General features: G+C 51.9%; 1 protein-coding gene across 3 annotated transcripts; it reads left to right on the top strand.

The window, feature by feature from the left end:
• Positions 1 to 6,996: 6,996 nt before the first annotated feature.
• Spc24 (SPC24 component of NDC80 kinetochore complex) lies at positions 6,997 to 10,951 on the top strand. Of its 3 annotated transcripts, none has more exons than XM_059266713.1 (5): positions 6,997 to 7,193; positions 8,716 to 8,860; positions 9,122 to 9,226; positions 9,319 to 9,395; positions 10,755 to 10,951. In XM_059266713.1, exons 1-5 carry the CDS (start codon positions 7,034 to 7,036, stop codon positions 10,859 to 10,861), a joined length of 594 nt encoding a protein of 197 aa, XP_059122696.1. In that variant the 5' UTR covers positions 6,997 to 7,033; the 3' UTR covers positions 10,862 to 10,951. The 3 variants fall into 3 exon arrangements, with proteins under 3 accessions (XP_059122696.1, XP_059122697.1, XP_059122698.1); XM_059266714.1 differs by having other exon boundaries at positions 10,690 to 10,800; XM_059266715.1 differs by lacking the exon at positions 9,319 to 9,395.
• Positions 10,952 to 15,877: the final 4,926 nt, after the last annotated feature.

The following is a 15,877-nucleotide window of genomic DNA, read 5'->3' as shown; positions in this document are numbered from 1 at the left end:
GAAAAACCAATAATAGTAATAATAATAATCTAAAAAAATTGAATAACTCCAAGGACTGGGGAATCACAGTCAGTAAGGCACATGCTTCCCAAGCCTCAGGCATACATCCTGTCTCCGGCACTGGGAAGGCAGAAACAGGAAGCCCCTGTGTGCCTCTAGAGCCAGCTGGCATAGTTGGCATAGTCAAAGTGTCAAGTTGCAGGGCAGCACGAGATCCTGACTCTTGAGGTTGTCCTCTAGCCTATTCATGCACACATGTGCACACACGTGCACACACATGTGCACACCTGTAATCCCAACACCGGAGAGAGATAGGAATATTTGAAATTCAAGACTATCCTTGGCTACCTACTGAGGTTCAGGCCAGCCTGGCTTATATGAGACCCTGTCTCAAAAAACAGATCAAAACAATAGCAACATAAATAAGTTGTGTGTTAGTATTATTCCCAAGATATAATTTATGTGAAAATATCCCAAGATTAAAAACTTGTCTCCGCCGGGCGGTGGTGGCGCACGCCTTTAATCCCAGCACTCCGGAGGCAGAGCCAGGAGGATCTCTGTGAGTTCGAGGCCAGCCTGGGCTACCAAGTGAGTTCCAGGAAAGGCGCAAAGCTACACAGAGAAACCCTGTCTCGAAAAACAAAAACAAAAAACAAAAAACAAAAAAAACAAAAAAAAAAACTTGTCTCCACACAGGTTTTTGTTGATGGTGGTGGTGGTGATGGTAATGGTGTTTTGTCTCATGCAACCCACTCTGGCCCCAAGCTCACTACATAGCCAAGGATGACCTTGAACTTCTGATTTTCCTGCTTCCAGCTCCCAAGTGCTGGGATGACAGGCATGCACTGCAACACCATGTTTTGTTCCCTCTGAGGATAAACCCAAGGTTTCCAGCATGCTGGGCAAGCACTCCACTAGCTGAGCCCCAGCCTCAGGCTTTAGCCATTCACGGTTATAACTCACACCTTTGTGCTGCAATTGTGCGCAAGTGGACAGAGTCAGCCCACAGGCAGGAAGCCTCCAGCCCACAGCCTTCTCCAAAGAGCAAGAGCTTCCCCCAGATCCACCAAATTCTGGAAATGGAACTCAGGCCCTCCAAAGAGCAGTGTGCTACATGGTCTTAAACGCTGAGCCTTCTCTCCAGCCCCACTCTTTATTCTTTTTTTTTTTGTTACTTTAAACAGGGTCTCCTGTAATCTAGATTGGTCCAGAACCACTGATCCTCAAGTGTGGGGATTACAGACCTGTACCACCATGTCAGAATTCCTGGTTCTGGATGATTTTTTGGTGGGGGTGGAGGTGGACATGGGTCCAGACAGGGTTTCTCTATATTGCCCTGGCTGTCCTGGAACTCACTCTGTAGACCAGGCTGGTCTTGAATGCAGAGATCCTCCTGCCTCCGCCTCCTGAGTGCTGGGACTACAGGCCTGCACCATCACAGTTTGTTAAACCTTTTTTATATTATTTTATTTTTTGTGTGAATGTTACCACACATGTGCCTGGTGCCTAATGCAGGTCAGAAGAGGGCTTCAGATCCCCCTGGAACTGTGGTTACAGACAGTTGTGAGCTAGGAATTGAACCTGGGTCCTCTTCAAGAGCAACCAGAGCTCTTAACCACGAGGCCTTCTGCAGCCTCATCCACATCTGGTTTATGTAGTGCTGAGGATGGAACCCGGGGTTTCATGTGTGGAGGGCAAGCTCTCCACCGGCTGAGCCACATCCCGGCCCTGCTATAACTGTTTGTTTTGTGCGGCTGTGGCTCTGTGTCACCATGTGCTGTGGAGGTCAGGGGACAGCTTTCAGGGTCGGTATGTCCCTTCCCTTCCATCAGTGAGCCTGGGAATTGAACTCAGGTCACTGGCCTTGGTGCTGAGTGTCTTTTCCCAGTGAGCCATCTTGCCAGCTCCAAGTCCTTTAAAAAAGAAAAAGAAAAAAAAATTTTTTAGGGGGCTGTGGAGATGGCTCAGTGGTTAAAAAGAGCACTGGCTGCTCTTCCGGGGGACCCAGGTTCAGTTCTCAGCACCCACAGGGCAGCTCACAACTGTCTGTAACTCTGTAACTCCAGCTACCCTGATGCCTCCTTTTGACCTCCTGGGCACCAGGCATGCAGGGAATGGGCAGACAGACATACAGGCAGAACACCCATGCACATACACTTTTTAAAGATTTATTTTTATTTTATGTGTATAAATCTTTATGTGTGTTTGTGTGCCTTGAAGGCCAAAACGGTGTGAGATCCCCTAGAACAGGAGTTACGAATGTGAGATGTCAACTCCGGTGGATGCTCAGGTCCTCTGCAAGAACAAATAAGTGCTCTTCACCACTGAGCCATCTCTCTAGCCCGCAAAATTTTTTTTTAACGATTTATTTACTTATTTTTTATGTACATTTGGGTTTTGCATGTATGTCTGTGGGAGGATGCCAGGTCCCCCAGAACTGGAGTTACAGACAGTTGTGAGCTGTCATGTGGTTGCTGGGAATTGAACCCAGATCCTTTGGAAGAGCAGCCAGTGCTCTCTTAACTGCTGAGCCATCTCTCCAGCCCTGTTAAATCCTTCTTAAGTCCCCACTTCTTCTGAGGTTCTGGGATGGAAACTGAGGGGAGATGCTCCGTGTGCAGGGGACTGAGTTGAGGCAGGGTCTCCTTAGCAGCTGAAGGGTTCTCTCTTCCTATCCTGTTCATGCTGGGGCAGGTGGTCCAGAGTTTCTTACTCCTTGGAGGCCATGTGGACCATGAGGTCCACCACTCTGTTGCCGTAGCCAGATTCCTTGTCATACCTGGACATGACCTTGACAGAGTGGTTGTTGAGAACAATGCTGGGCCCACTATCAAAGATAGACCGGATGTTGCTGTTAGAGTCTCAGGAAACAGCCTTGTCCCCAGAGAAGCCCAGGATGCCCTTTAGGGGACCCTCCAATGCCTGCTTTACCACCTTCTTATTTCTTATTTATATATCTATCAACCTATTTATTTATTTATTCTTGAGTCAGGGTCTCTCTATGTAGTCCTGGAACTCACTATGTAGTCCAACTTGGCCTTGAATGCATGGAGATCCACTTGCTTCTGCCTCCCAAGTGCTGGGATTAAAGAAAGGTGTGTGCCACCACCCTTTAGCCCGTAAAATTTTTATGAAATGGAAAAAAATCCATATATAATATATATTTGGGTAAAATTTATGTATCATTAAATTGGCCATTTTGGGGTTTTTTTTTTGGTGTTGAGAGTAGCACATGGGGCCTTATTCAAGGTGGATATAGGCTCTGCCCTGCGCCCCAGATCATCACCTTCACCATTTCGAAGAGCCCAGCTCAGTGGCATTTAGCTCACTCACTGTGTTGTGAAACCATCTCCAAAACTATTTATCTTGCAAAACCGAAACTCTGCCCCCATTGAACACTAGCCCCAACCCCCAGTCCCAGACACTAAAGCTAAGGCATCCGGGGACCTCCAATGAGTTTAGTGGTGTGTGTGTGTGCGTGTGTGTGTGTGCGTGTGCGTGTGTGTGTGTGTGTGTGTGTGTATGTGTGTGTGCGCGCGCGTGTACAGGTGTCAACACTCCTCTGCCTTGTATTTTGAGACATGGTCTCCTACTGAGCCGGAAGCTCACTGTTCCTGGCTGAGCAAACAGCACAAGGAGCTGCATGCCCCCACTCTCTGGCACTCACTTGGGGTGTAGATCCATGCTTCTTGGCTGAATGCTATTTACTTCTTTGTTTTTTTGTTTCTTTGTTCATTTGTTTGTTTTGAGATAGAGTCTCTCTATGTAGTCCTGGCTGGCCTGGAGCTCACTCTGTAGAGCAGGCTGGCTTTAAACTCGGAGATCTTCCTGCCTCTACCTCCCAAGTGCTGGGACTAAAGGTGTGTGCTCTGCCTGGATTTAATGTGGTGCTGGAGACTTGAACTCAGGTCCTTCTGTTTGTACAACAAACACTTTATCCACTGGGCCATCCATCTCCTTTGTCCTTGTTCAGCTGTAGTAGTCTTTTTAAGATGTTCTTTTCTATGTGTGTGCATGGGTCTCTGTTTCTCTGCATATGCAGGTCTCCTCGGAGGCCAGAAGAGCACATGGGATCCTTGGAGCTAGAATTACAAGTGTCTGTGACCCACCCAACACAGGTGCTGGGATTTGAACTCCAGGCCACACAATGGAGCAGCAAGTGCTCTTAACCACTGAGCCATCTCCAGCCTTGTGGGTTCTGGTTTGTTGCTTTTCATTGGGTTAGTTTTGGTTTTGGTTGTTTGAGACAGGGTCTCACTGTGTAGCCCTGCCTGGCCTGGAACTCCCAACGAAGACCAGGCTGGCCTTGAACTCACAGAGATCTGCCTGTCTGTGCATCCTAGCTGAGATTAAATAAAGGTGTCCCACCGTGCCTGGCCGTTTATTCTGGTTGGTTTCTTGTTACTGTTTGTTTTGAGACTGGGTCTTGTGTAGCCCAGGCTAACATTGATCTTACTGTGTTGCCAAGGATGGCTTTGAACTCCTGATCCTCCTGCCTCTACCTCCCAAGTGCAGGGATTGAGACCTGTCTGCACCACCATTCCCAAATTATGCAGGACTAGGACTAGAACCCAGAGCTTCCTGCATGCCAGGCAGGCTCTCTATGACCATCCCATGCCCAGCCCTGTTTTGATTTGTTTGCAACCTCTCTGGTACCCTCTACTCCACAGCTGAGGGCTGGGATTCTAAGCAGCACTGCACCTGGTTTTATGAAGTACCGGGGACTGAACCCAGCACTCTCTGAGTGCTAGGCAAGCACTCTGCTGTTCTCCACACCATCAGCCCTGTACTTCTGTGTGTTAGGAACCTGCAGTCTCTCCAGTTCTGACATTTTGCAACCTCAGGGGTGGAAGGCCTTCTGTTCTCACCAGCACCAGCTCGTTACTTTCTAGGCCTTTTGAGGTGTGTGCCTCTTTTTGGACAGGACCTCTGGCCGCGGCTGTGAGGTGGCACACCCTTTGCTCTTAGATGAGGTGGGTGGCACTTTTGGCCTGGGGATTTATGTCTGCTGGGTCCTCTTGCCCAATCCCAGTACTTATCTCCTGACCCCCACCCCTGCTGATAAGAGCGGGCTATCTTTAGCCCCAGGGTTTGGAAAGAACTGGTAGGAACCAGCCAAGGTCACTGGCACACGTTGCTCTGCTAGAAACCGAACCCTGGGTCCCCACCCCCAATGAGAAACTGAACCCTGGGTCCCCACCCCCAGTGCCTTAACTCAGGCCACCTGTGAGCTAGGCACACATTCTCCCACTGACCCAAGGTCTGAGCTCCCTTTCTTTCAAACCTGCACTGTTACTGTTACGCAATTCACTGAGCTTAGGCCCAGCAAGGTGGGTTGGCCTGAGTTTAGGCCCAGCAAGGTGGGTTGGCCTGACAGACTCATGCAGCTGCCAGATGAAGCCGGAGCAGTTTCTACTGTGAGAGCTCAGCTCCCCCAACAGACACTTTTTAAATTTTTTTGTTTTGGTTTCCTTGATTGCCTCAAAAAAATTTTTTTTAATTCACTTTACTATTAGTGTGGGATGCATGGGTGTGTGCCACAGCATGTGGATGCTGGTCAGAGAGCAACTTATGAGAATCAGTGCAAGTGTCTTTGGTGCGTGTATCTAATGAAACAGGGTTCACTCTGTACTTCAGACGGGACTGGAACGCACTCCTGAATCGGGAGCTGGACTCCCATGCATGACAATCCCTCTTCCTTGGCTTCTGGAGTCCTGAGATGACAGGTACAACCCACTGTGCCCAATGTCGGTCAGGGTTCACTGCTCTGTCCGGACAGGGCCTCAGCCTGTTGCCTAGGCTGGCCCGGAATTCACCCCAATCCTCCCTCCCACCACCGAGTGCTGGGATTACATGCTAGACGCCTACTAAAACATTTCATTTATTTACTTTTTGGGTTTTTGAGGCAAGGTCTCTTTATATAATCCTGGCTGTCTTGGAGCTCGATGTGTAGACCAGGCTGGCCTCAAACTCAGAGATCCTCCTGCCTTTGCCTCCTGAGTGCTGGGATTAAAAGCATGCACTACCACACCAGGCCCCTACTCAAACATTTGAAAAACACAGAAGCAGGAGCTAGAGAAATGTATCAGTGGTAAGGAGCATGGCTGTTCTTGAAGATGACCAGGGCTCAGTTCTCAGCACCCACATGATAGCTTGAAAACATCCATATTTACTTAGTTCCAAGAGATCAGATGCCCTTTTTTGACCTCTGCTGGCACCAGGCAAGTATGTGGTACACATACATACATTTAGGCAAAACGTTTACACATAAAATAAAGATTAAATCTAAAAAAAAAAATACAGAAACGCCAGGCAGTGGTGTGGCTCTCCTTTAGTACCAGCACTCAGGAGGCAGAGGCAGGCGGATCTCTGTGAGTTTGAGGCCAGCCTGGTCTACAGAGTGAGTTCCAGGACAGCCAGGGCTACAGTCTCAACTTCCCCCCACCCCACCCCCAAATAATAAATCCCACTGATTTAGCTCAGTGGTAGAGCGCTTGCCTAGCAAGTGCAAGGCCCTGGGTTCGGTCCTCAGCTCTGAAAGAAAATATATATATATATATATATATATATATATATATATATATATATATATATATATTTCTAAAGTAAACTTAAAAAACCAACATTCAAGCAAAAATAATAAGGTATCCTCCGTTCGCCCCTAGAGTCCTGCCTGAAACCAGCAAGTGCATTCAGCTCTAGGGTCCCGCAACTTTCAAGTCTAAGCATGCGCAACAGACTCTCCCTGGCTCGTAGCAAAAGAATTGACGCATGCGTACCGGGCCAAACTCGACTGGCCCCTCGTGACCCGCCCGCCCTCCCTACGATGATTGGTCATCGCACATGAGTGACAGAAGAAATTTCGCATAGCTCTCCACAAAATGGCCGCTCACTCCGACACGCCCTCTCCCCTCGCTGATTGAGTCCTGCAGAAGACGGACGTAGGAACGATCCAATGAGACCTCGCCGCTCAGGGAAGGGGGCGGGGCCGGGGGAGACGAATTTGCGCGGGTTCGGGCCGGCGCGGGCAGTCATGGCGGCTTTCCGTGACATGGAGGAGGTGAGCTACTGGCTGCTGAGCCTGCTGGGGGCCAACCGCGCCGAGGCGCAGCAGCGGCGGCTGCTCGGGCGCTACGAGCAGATGGTGGAGCGGCTGCTGGAGACGCAGGACGGCGCCGACCAGCGGCTTCGGGGTGAGGGCGGGGCCCTGCGCTCCAGCCCCGGGGGACCTCGGTGGGAGCTGGCTGGCATCCGGGGCCTCAGTCTCCCCATCCGACCATAGCCATCGCCCAGAGGCTTAGAGATGAGTGTCAGAGGTCACAGTGCCGGACTCTACATGAACCCTGTAGCTCAGGCTGCCCTGGAAGTCATTGTGGGCCCCCTGCTCTCCCCTCAAGGGTCTTCCTAGTGAGAGCCCCCGTTTCTCCACTTGTGAAACGGGTTTCATGACAGTGGATGTCACCTGGGGACGTAGAAGTAAGTAGAGGAGTTGGCAGGGCCTGACCCCTATGAGCTTTCCAAGACTCGGTCTTAAATGTAGCTCAGGCTAGTTTAGAACTCTGTAGCTGAGGATGGCTGAAGCTCGAACAGTCCTGCCTGTCAGCTCGCCGATGCTGTGGTCACAGGTGTGAGCTACCTCCCATCTCTCAGTGACCTCCACTGTTGAGGGCTGGGAACCTTTTAAAACGTCCACGCCTTCCCACTAGGTTGTTCTGAACGGAGCCTGCTGTGAGCTGGGCAACCTGTAGCATCCATGAGGCTGGATGGCTTGGACAAATAATCTTAGAGTTTGAGAGACCGGAGCAGGAGGTTTGCTGAGAATTCAAAGCCAACCTCAGTTAAGTAGTTTCTGGCCAGTATTGGCTTACAGAGAAACCCTATGTCAGTCCCATCCAGGCCCCTCCCCCCAAAAAAGTTTGTTTCATAATGTAGCTAGATAGTAGAGAGATTGCCTAGCATGTGTGTGGCCCCAGATTTAAACCTAATACCACAAAATAATTAAAATTAAGTAGTTTGGGGGCCATACACTGTGACCTGCTTCTGTAGAGCAACTTGGATAAGACAGAATTCCTTGAGCCCAGGAGTTTGTGGCCAACCTGGACATCATAGTGAGACCTTTGACCCATCACTCAACACCCACGGAAAAGGAGGGTGGCATTATAACAGAAGACACTGAGGGAGCTGCACACCAACACTCTAAGCATTTGGGATAGAGGCGGCCTGACTACATGAGACCACCCTTCACACAAAGGATAAAAAGTGCTGGTTCAGGGGGTAAAGTGCTTGTCTAACACACAGGAAGGCCCGCCTTCCATCTCCAGCACCACACAAAATGGGCATAGTGGACAACTGGGGGACGTCCCCTCTGTCCCTCCACCAAGGGGGTCCTGGGATAGGACTCAGCTGGCATCAGGCTTGTTGGCATCCCACTGGGCTGGTTCTTATGTTTGTGTTTGTTTTGGCACAGTCTCTGAGTTCAAACCAAGCCAAATGTAGACCTCTGCATCCTCCTGCCTCTGCCTCCTGAGTAATGGATTACAGGTGGACACTGCCATTCTCAGTACTGAGCGTGTTCTGGCAAAACAGGGGCACGCCCAGACTCTGGGAGGTGCTCCGCAGCTGCTGGGGGGCGGTCTGACTGGCAGTGGCCCCCAGCCCTTCAGAGCCCTCCTATGCAAAGGACACCCAAGGGCACCTGCTTCTGTCTCCTTGCAGAGACCCTGGCTGTGGAGGAGGAAGTGGCCCAAAGCCTTCTCGAGTTGAAGGAATGCACACGCCTGGGAGGCACGGAGCTCCAGCAGCTGGAAGTGGAGCTCCAGAAGGCCAGCAAGGAGGATGCGTGTCTGCAGGCCAGGCTCTGATATCCTTAACTGTACCCTCAGCCCCCCTCCCTCCCTCAGAGTGGACTTGGATTGGGTTAGGATGCAGCTTCGTGCTGGAGCTTCTGCTAGAGTCTCCCGGTGAGGGCTGGTGGAGTCTGCCTCACAAGTGTCAGCTCTCGGCTCTATTCCTGAAGGACAAAAGTAGGAAGGAAATGCTTGAGCACCGTGTGCTCTGCCTTGGTGTGTGGTGAGGTGATTGTCCTTAGTTCCCCCGAGCCTGGACCTTAACTGACCTGCACTCAGCTCACCACAGAGCTTCGGGAGCTCCGGGAGATGGAGGCGGATCTCCAGCAACAGGAGAGAGAAGTGGACGAGGACACCACCATCACCATCCCTTCCGCAGTGTAGGTTCTGCAGGCTGGGCCTGGGCTCCGCCCTGTGGCGTGGTGGGAATCAGTGCTGTGGTAACGGTCTGTTTCTCCCTCGTTCTGTCTAGGTACGTGGCTCAGCTCTACCACCGAATCAGTAAAATAGAATGGGATTACGAATGTGAGCCAGGCACGATCAAAGGCAGTAAGTATCCTTTGAGAAATCACTGTAGGGCAGGGATGAAGCAGCAGCAGGAAACTGGTGCCTCCTCATGTGTTAGAAACAGTCGGCGGGCATGGTGGCGCCCTCGGGAGGCAGAGGCAGGCCAATCTAGCTGGAGTTCCAGGACAGCCAGGGCTACACACAGAAACCCCGTCTCAAACAACAACAACCGTAAACACAGACTCCAGCAAGGGCACTTCTGGTGATTAGGCTCCAGAGTTGAAAATGAACTCTTGAAGAGACAATTAAACGTTCATAGGGCATTATTCTCCGCATACAAATGTAGAAGCGACCTGTGTCTCAACAGGTAAATGGGTAAAGAAATTGCAGTTTATCCGTGCACTAAGATAGTATTTAGCTTTGGGGCTGGAAAGATGGCTCAGTGGTTAAGAGCACTGGATGCTCTTCTAGAGGACCCTGGTTCACTTCCCAGCACCCACATGGCAGCGCACAACTGTACCTCCAGTTCAGAGGACATATAGACATAAATACAGGCAAAACACCAATATGCATAAAATTTTTTTAAAAAATCATTGAGAAAATCATTTTAGCTTTTAAAAGATGAGGGGGTGCGTTTTACAGAAGATACATATGCTTGCTTAGCATATGGGTTCCACCCCAGTAGTGGGGTGACCTGGAATTTACTGTCTACTCCAGATTGGCTGCAAGTATGTGGTGAACCTTCCAATTCTACCTCTCAAGTGTGGGGATTGTATGTGTATGCCATCACACCCAGCAAAAATACCATTCTTAAAAAGGAATTAGGGAAAGCCAGGCGGCGGCGGCGGCGGCGGCGGCGGCGGCGGTGGTGGTGGTGGTGGTGGTGGTGGTGGTGCAGGTGGTGCACTCCTTTAATCCCAGTACTCTGGAGGCAGAGGCAGGTGGCTCGCTGTGAGTTCAAGGCCAGCCTGGTCCACAGAGTGAGTTCCAGGACAGCCAGAGCTAAATAGAGAAACCCTGTCTCAAAAAAGAAAAAAGTTAGGGAGCTGACAGGATGGATCAGTGAGTAGGGACACCTGCCACCAAGTCTGATGACCTGAATTCAATCCCTGGGACCCACTGATGGAAGGACACCAACTAAGAGCTGTCCTCTGACCTCAGCAGATGCACTGTGGCGTGTTTGCACACACACACCCACAGAAACAAATAAACATGAAAAGAAACTAGTCTGGTGTAGAGTCACGCACTTGTAATCCAGCACTTGAGAAACTGAGACAGGAGCAGTTGCCACACGTTCAGGGCCAGCCTGGACTAAGGGAGAGCCATCTCACAACAGAGTGTGAACAGACTGCTCTCCTGGACCTGGGAGGACCACACATCTTTCCTTTCGTTGTACCCTAGTCCACCACGGCCCCACGGTGGCCCTGCCTATCCACCTGAACAGCGCGCAGCTCTCACAGAAGTTTGTCAGCGACTACCTCTGGAGCCTGGTGGACACGGAGTGGTAGCCAGAGCCTTGACCTCACGCCTTGCACAGAATTGGGGTTGACGGGGCCCAGAGGGGGATCACTCTAAATATAAAAATCTATATGTAATGACTTCATGTATTTATCTACTTGTTCTAAGACAGTGTCTCATGGATCCCAGGCTGGCCTGGAACTTCTTTTAAAACAACATTTTTAAAAATCATTATTTTTACTGAATGAATGTTTTGCCTGCATGTATGTGTGTTAGCCATGTGTTTGGGTGGAGGTCAGAAGAAAGCATGGGATCCCCTGAAACGGGAGTTCTAAGTGGCTGTGAGCGGCCATGTGTCCTGGGAATCGAACCTGGGTCCTCTGGAAGAGTAGCCCATGCTCTCAACAGCTGAGCCCTTCCCACCTTTGAGGCAGGGTTTGAACTCCCAAGGATTCGCCATCTCTGCCTCCCCGGGACCGAGTTTCCATGCAGCTGCCACACTAGCCATTTCGCCCGAGTTTTCGGGGTTCACATCAAGGCCTCATGCTGACTCACTCTGCCAGCAGCCGCCTCGGCCCACCCTCCCCCTTATTTTTAGGAGGTCCTGACCCAGGCTCAAGCCCATCACTTGAAGATTCTAGACTTGTGCTCACGTCCTGAAGCACACACACAGAGCCAGGGCGCCACCCTCCCCCGCCTAGCGGCATCCGGGTAATGTTTTAGGGTTTGGGGACACTATCCCACCCTCAGCACCATCACTTACCTCCACTCACTGGGTCTCAGTAGCACCCCGACAACAGGAAAGTGGCCTTGGCTCAGTGTCCCCAGGAAGGCTCCGCAGGTCTGCAGACTAACAGTCCTGCTTTGCTGGCTGAGTCACCACTGGGAACTTGTCTCTCCATGCCAGTGTGAGGCAGGGTAAGAAGAGAGAACTCGCCCAGCCCGGGCTTCCTCCTCTGCCTGCACATGCTGACCTGCAGGTCCTGGTGCTTAGGGGAGAAGGTAGCCATGGGGTTCAAGACTGCCAAATAGCCAAGCTAGGGAGATGGCCTGAGTTCAAACCCCTGGAGCCCATGTTTGCCTCCGCCTCAAGAGTTAAGGGCACTAGCTGCTCTCCCAGAGGACCTGGGTTCAAGTCTCTGCACCTACAGGGCAGCTCACAACTGTAACTCCAGTTCAGGGAATTGGGTGCCTTCTGACTTCCTCAGGCAGTAGGCGCACACAGTGCAGACATACATGCAAGGAGAACACAAAGTGATAAGTCTTTTTAAGAGAGAGGGAGAATAAGAAGACACAACAGGGCAGCAGCAACCACAGGTGAGGTTGGCCCTGGCCCCCGTGGAAAGGAACTCCCTTGCTTTGCACTGGAAGGGCACGTGGCTGCTCTCGAACCCCTAACCCTCTGGTACAGGAGGATCTCCACGCATCTCACCCCCTTCACTGGAGGCTCACCAGGGAGTGTGACCCAGGGCCCTGGAGAGGCCAGCTCTACATGCCTGGACTCTGAGTCACTGCCCAGCACTGGCTTCCTGCCGAGGACATCCTGGGGCCAGGCTATAGCCTCCTGCCCAAACTCCCACCCACAGCCTGGCTTGTTCCTTCTAAGAGCCAGCCACTCCAGGGGCCAGCAACTCATTCTCAAGGGCAGCCAGAGGGAGGGGCAACATTGAAGTAACCACAAATGGCCCCAGTGCCATCTTGAGTCCAATTTACAGATGAGAGAAACTGAGGCACAGTTCCATCTGACCATTTCCCTCAAGTCCTAGGACATTATATGAAGGCTCCCAGGGGACACAGTGTCTTCCTCTGAGCTATCATCAGGATGAGGGGTTTGTCAGGACAATGGGGAAGGCACCCATTGGGGGTGACCAATCTCTTTCTGTAGTCTTTGTACCCTTCCCATGGATCTAGGGTCTGCTGTGTTCAGAGCTGTCTCCACTAGGCAGGCTCATTAAGCAGGAAAGGTGCATAGATGTGGGAAGTAAGCATGAGGTTAGATTTGAACCCAGAGCAGTCAAATTTGAAGGATCTATCTCCTCAGGACTCAAAAGGTGCGCTGGTGTCAGGGACAGGACCCGCTGTGGGTTATGGATGTGACCTCACGTGGGGACTGAAACCTACAGGTGACTCACCTCCACCTGTCACCTGCCTTGTTGGGGCTCATCTACTCTCCCCTTGGCTTCAGGACCTCCTGACAGAGCCCTTTTTACTGTGTCTGCGTGGGGAGACAGTATGTGGGGAGGGGTGCAGCTAAAGAATGCATGCGTGCATGTGGAGGTAGGGGGTCCGTCTCCCACCTTTACAAGGAGTCCAGGGATCAACCTCAGATCACCAGGCTTGCATCACTCAGGAGTACCAGCTGAGTCATTGCTCTTGAGGTACTGGGGTAGACTGTAGGGCTTCACACATGCTGGGCATGCTTTGTACCACTGAGCCATGGTCCAGCCCAGGCCCTGTCAGCTGAATGTCCAGCCTGGTGGGTCTGCAGCAGCTGCACTTTCTTAAAATACCATTCTGTGGCTGGAGCCAGTGACGCAAGCGCACCTGGCTGCAGCTGTCTGGGAAATGAGACTAAACCCTGGCTGGTCCCTGCGCGCGGGGGGTTTGTCTCAGGTTTCCTACCTGCTGGTGGAGGTGGCTGGGGTGGGACACAAGACTCCTAATCCAGCTAGGAATGAGGTCCTCACACCTGGGGATAGTGAGGGATAGTGAATTGACGGGGTAAAATGCTTTCCGAAGTAGGGTTCTGAAGGGCCTCGGAGGGAGCTTCCCCTGATCACCGGGGTCAAGGGTGGGAGGGTAGGGATTAGAGGTGAAGGCAGGCTAACAAAGGTGTGCAGTGTGCAGCTAGGCTGGGAGATACAAGCGAACGCCACCTCAGAAGGCCCCTTGGTCAAGCCTGGCCTGCGGGCCACGGTATAGGGGAAGATTTTCCAGATTCCCAGTGGCTTGTGCCGAGTAAGGTACTGAAGCCCCCACTTTTTCCCACACCTTCCCCAAGGCAGCCAGGCCCAAGGGAGGGTTGGGAGAGGAGGGAGGGAGTTCCTCCTCCAGGGCAGGAAGCAGTTGTCAGGGGTGTCAGACAAGACACAGAAGTCTTAGGAAACTTTCCCCAGGCAGGCTAAGTGGGGATGATGTGGCCTGAGAATTTCATCTCAGAAAACCACAGTGGGGAGATGGAGTATTCCCGGAGTTGGGGAAATGCTGGCTACAGAAAGGGACACCCCCTCCCACTGCCTCCCCCTGCAGGCTTGGGCTCACTCAGTCTTGGGCTCCAGGCTGGCTCACCACAGACAGCTGTGGTTTGAGATACTGTGAGTTGGAAGGAATGCCAGCCTAGGGGTGGTGATTGGCGGGGAACAGCAGTTGGTGTGTAAGACTGGCCTATGGCTGGCATCTGTCTTGTCCTGGGCAGAACTGAGTCCACAGAGATGTGGCAGGCAAGACCACCACCACTTGCCCACCCTGGGTCAAATAGCTGCTGTACATATTGGGGTACACATCCAGGTCTGAACCCAGAGAACTCCAGGCAGAGAAGACAGGAAACCAGATCAGGGAACCCAAGAACCTCCCATTCTCCTTGTTAGGTAGGCACTCTACCACTGAGTTAAACACCAGCCCTTCAGTGCATGCTGGGAGTCATGGACCCAAGGCTGGCTGCAAACTTACTATGTAGTGGAGGATGACCTTGAACTCCTGATCTTCCTGCCTCCACTTCCCAAATAATAAGATGGCAGGTGCAGGTGATCACACCTGGCCTTGCAGGGCCTTGAACAGAAAAAAGCTGGAGCCAAGGATTAGGAAGTCCATCACCAAAGGGCATAGAGGCACACGCCTTTAATTCCAGCACTTGCGAGGCAGAGGCAAGTGGATCTCTCTGAGTTCCAAGGCCTGCCTGGTCTACAGAGTGAGTTCTAGGACAACCAGGGCTGCACAGAGAGACCCTGCCTGGGCCACTGGAGGAGGTGAGGGGGTGGGGGAGTGAGTCCACCACCTTCCATGTGCAGGGCCCCATGGCAGCCCAATCTTGCTCTACAGTTTAGATCCAGGCCATCGAAGCCCCATCATCCTGTTTGCACGCAAGTGAGCATCATTTGACTCAGTAGAGCGGTCCTTGACAGCCTGCGTGTGCAGTTAGAGGCTTCTCAGGCTACTGCTCCGTTTTCTCACCCAGAGATGGTTTGGCTCTTTCCCAAAACAAAAGGCGGAAGGAAGAAGGGACGGACGGACGTGCCACCCTGTGGATGCAGAGGGGATGACAGACCTGTGCGGAGCCTCCCACCACAGCCTGGCAGGAGCTGGGATTACTGGGGAAGCTGAGGGTCTAGGGTGCACAAGGTCACAACAGATTTACAGCAGAGCCAGGATCTGAACCCAGGCCACTAATCTAGTGTGTCCCCCATTGCCGCTTCATCTCCCAGACTCTTTCCCCAAGTTTGTCTTACTGGGCTCAACCCTGGGATGCCGGTGTGGGAGACAGGTAGAATTCCTTTCCTCCTCCATCTGTCCTTGCGAGGTTTCCTAAAGGTGTTTCCTTTTAGCAGCTCATTCCTGCCACCAGCTTCCTCAATAACCCTCAGCCCCCATGGCTCTCCACCAGCCCCATGACGCCTCTCCTCTCCCTCCCTCCCCCCAGCTCCTGGACTCTTCAGGGGCTCTATCCTAGAGACAGGCCTCCAGGTGGCATCGTGGCTCCCTTTTTTTTTTTTTTCTTTTTTTTTTTTTTGGTTTTTCGAGACAGGGTTTCTCTGTGTAGCTTTGCGCCTTTCCTGGAACTCACTTGGTAGTCCAGGCTGGCCTCGAACTCACAGAGATTCGCCTGGCTCTGCCTCCCCAGTGCTGGGATTAAAGGCGTGCACCACCACCACCCGGCCCCATTTTTTCTTTAAAAGGTAGAGGCAGAGACAGGGACCTTTGTGAGTTCCAGAGTTCACTGGTGAGGAGCCCAGTCCTGTAAACAGCCCCTCACCCGCACTCTGTAAGCAACCCCGAAAATTCACTGGATTACCAGAAAAGAAAAAAAGGCAGGAAAGTAGAAGGGGAGGAAGAGGGGCGGGCCAGCAGGG

Source organism: Peromyscus eremicus, chromosome 7 (assembly GCF_949786415.1).
Source record: "Peromyscus eremicus chromosome 7, PerEre_H2_v1, whole genome shotgun sequence".
NCBI classification, from domain to species: domain Eukaryota; kingdom Metazoa; phylum Chordata; class Mammalia; order Rodentia; family Cricetidae; genus Peromyscus; species Peromyscus eremicus.
Note: the sequence above shows the minus strand (reverse complement) of the source record. Positions and strands in the feature narration are given on the sequence as shown.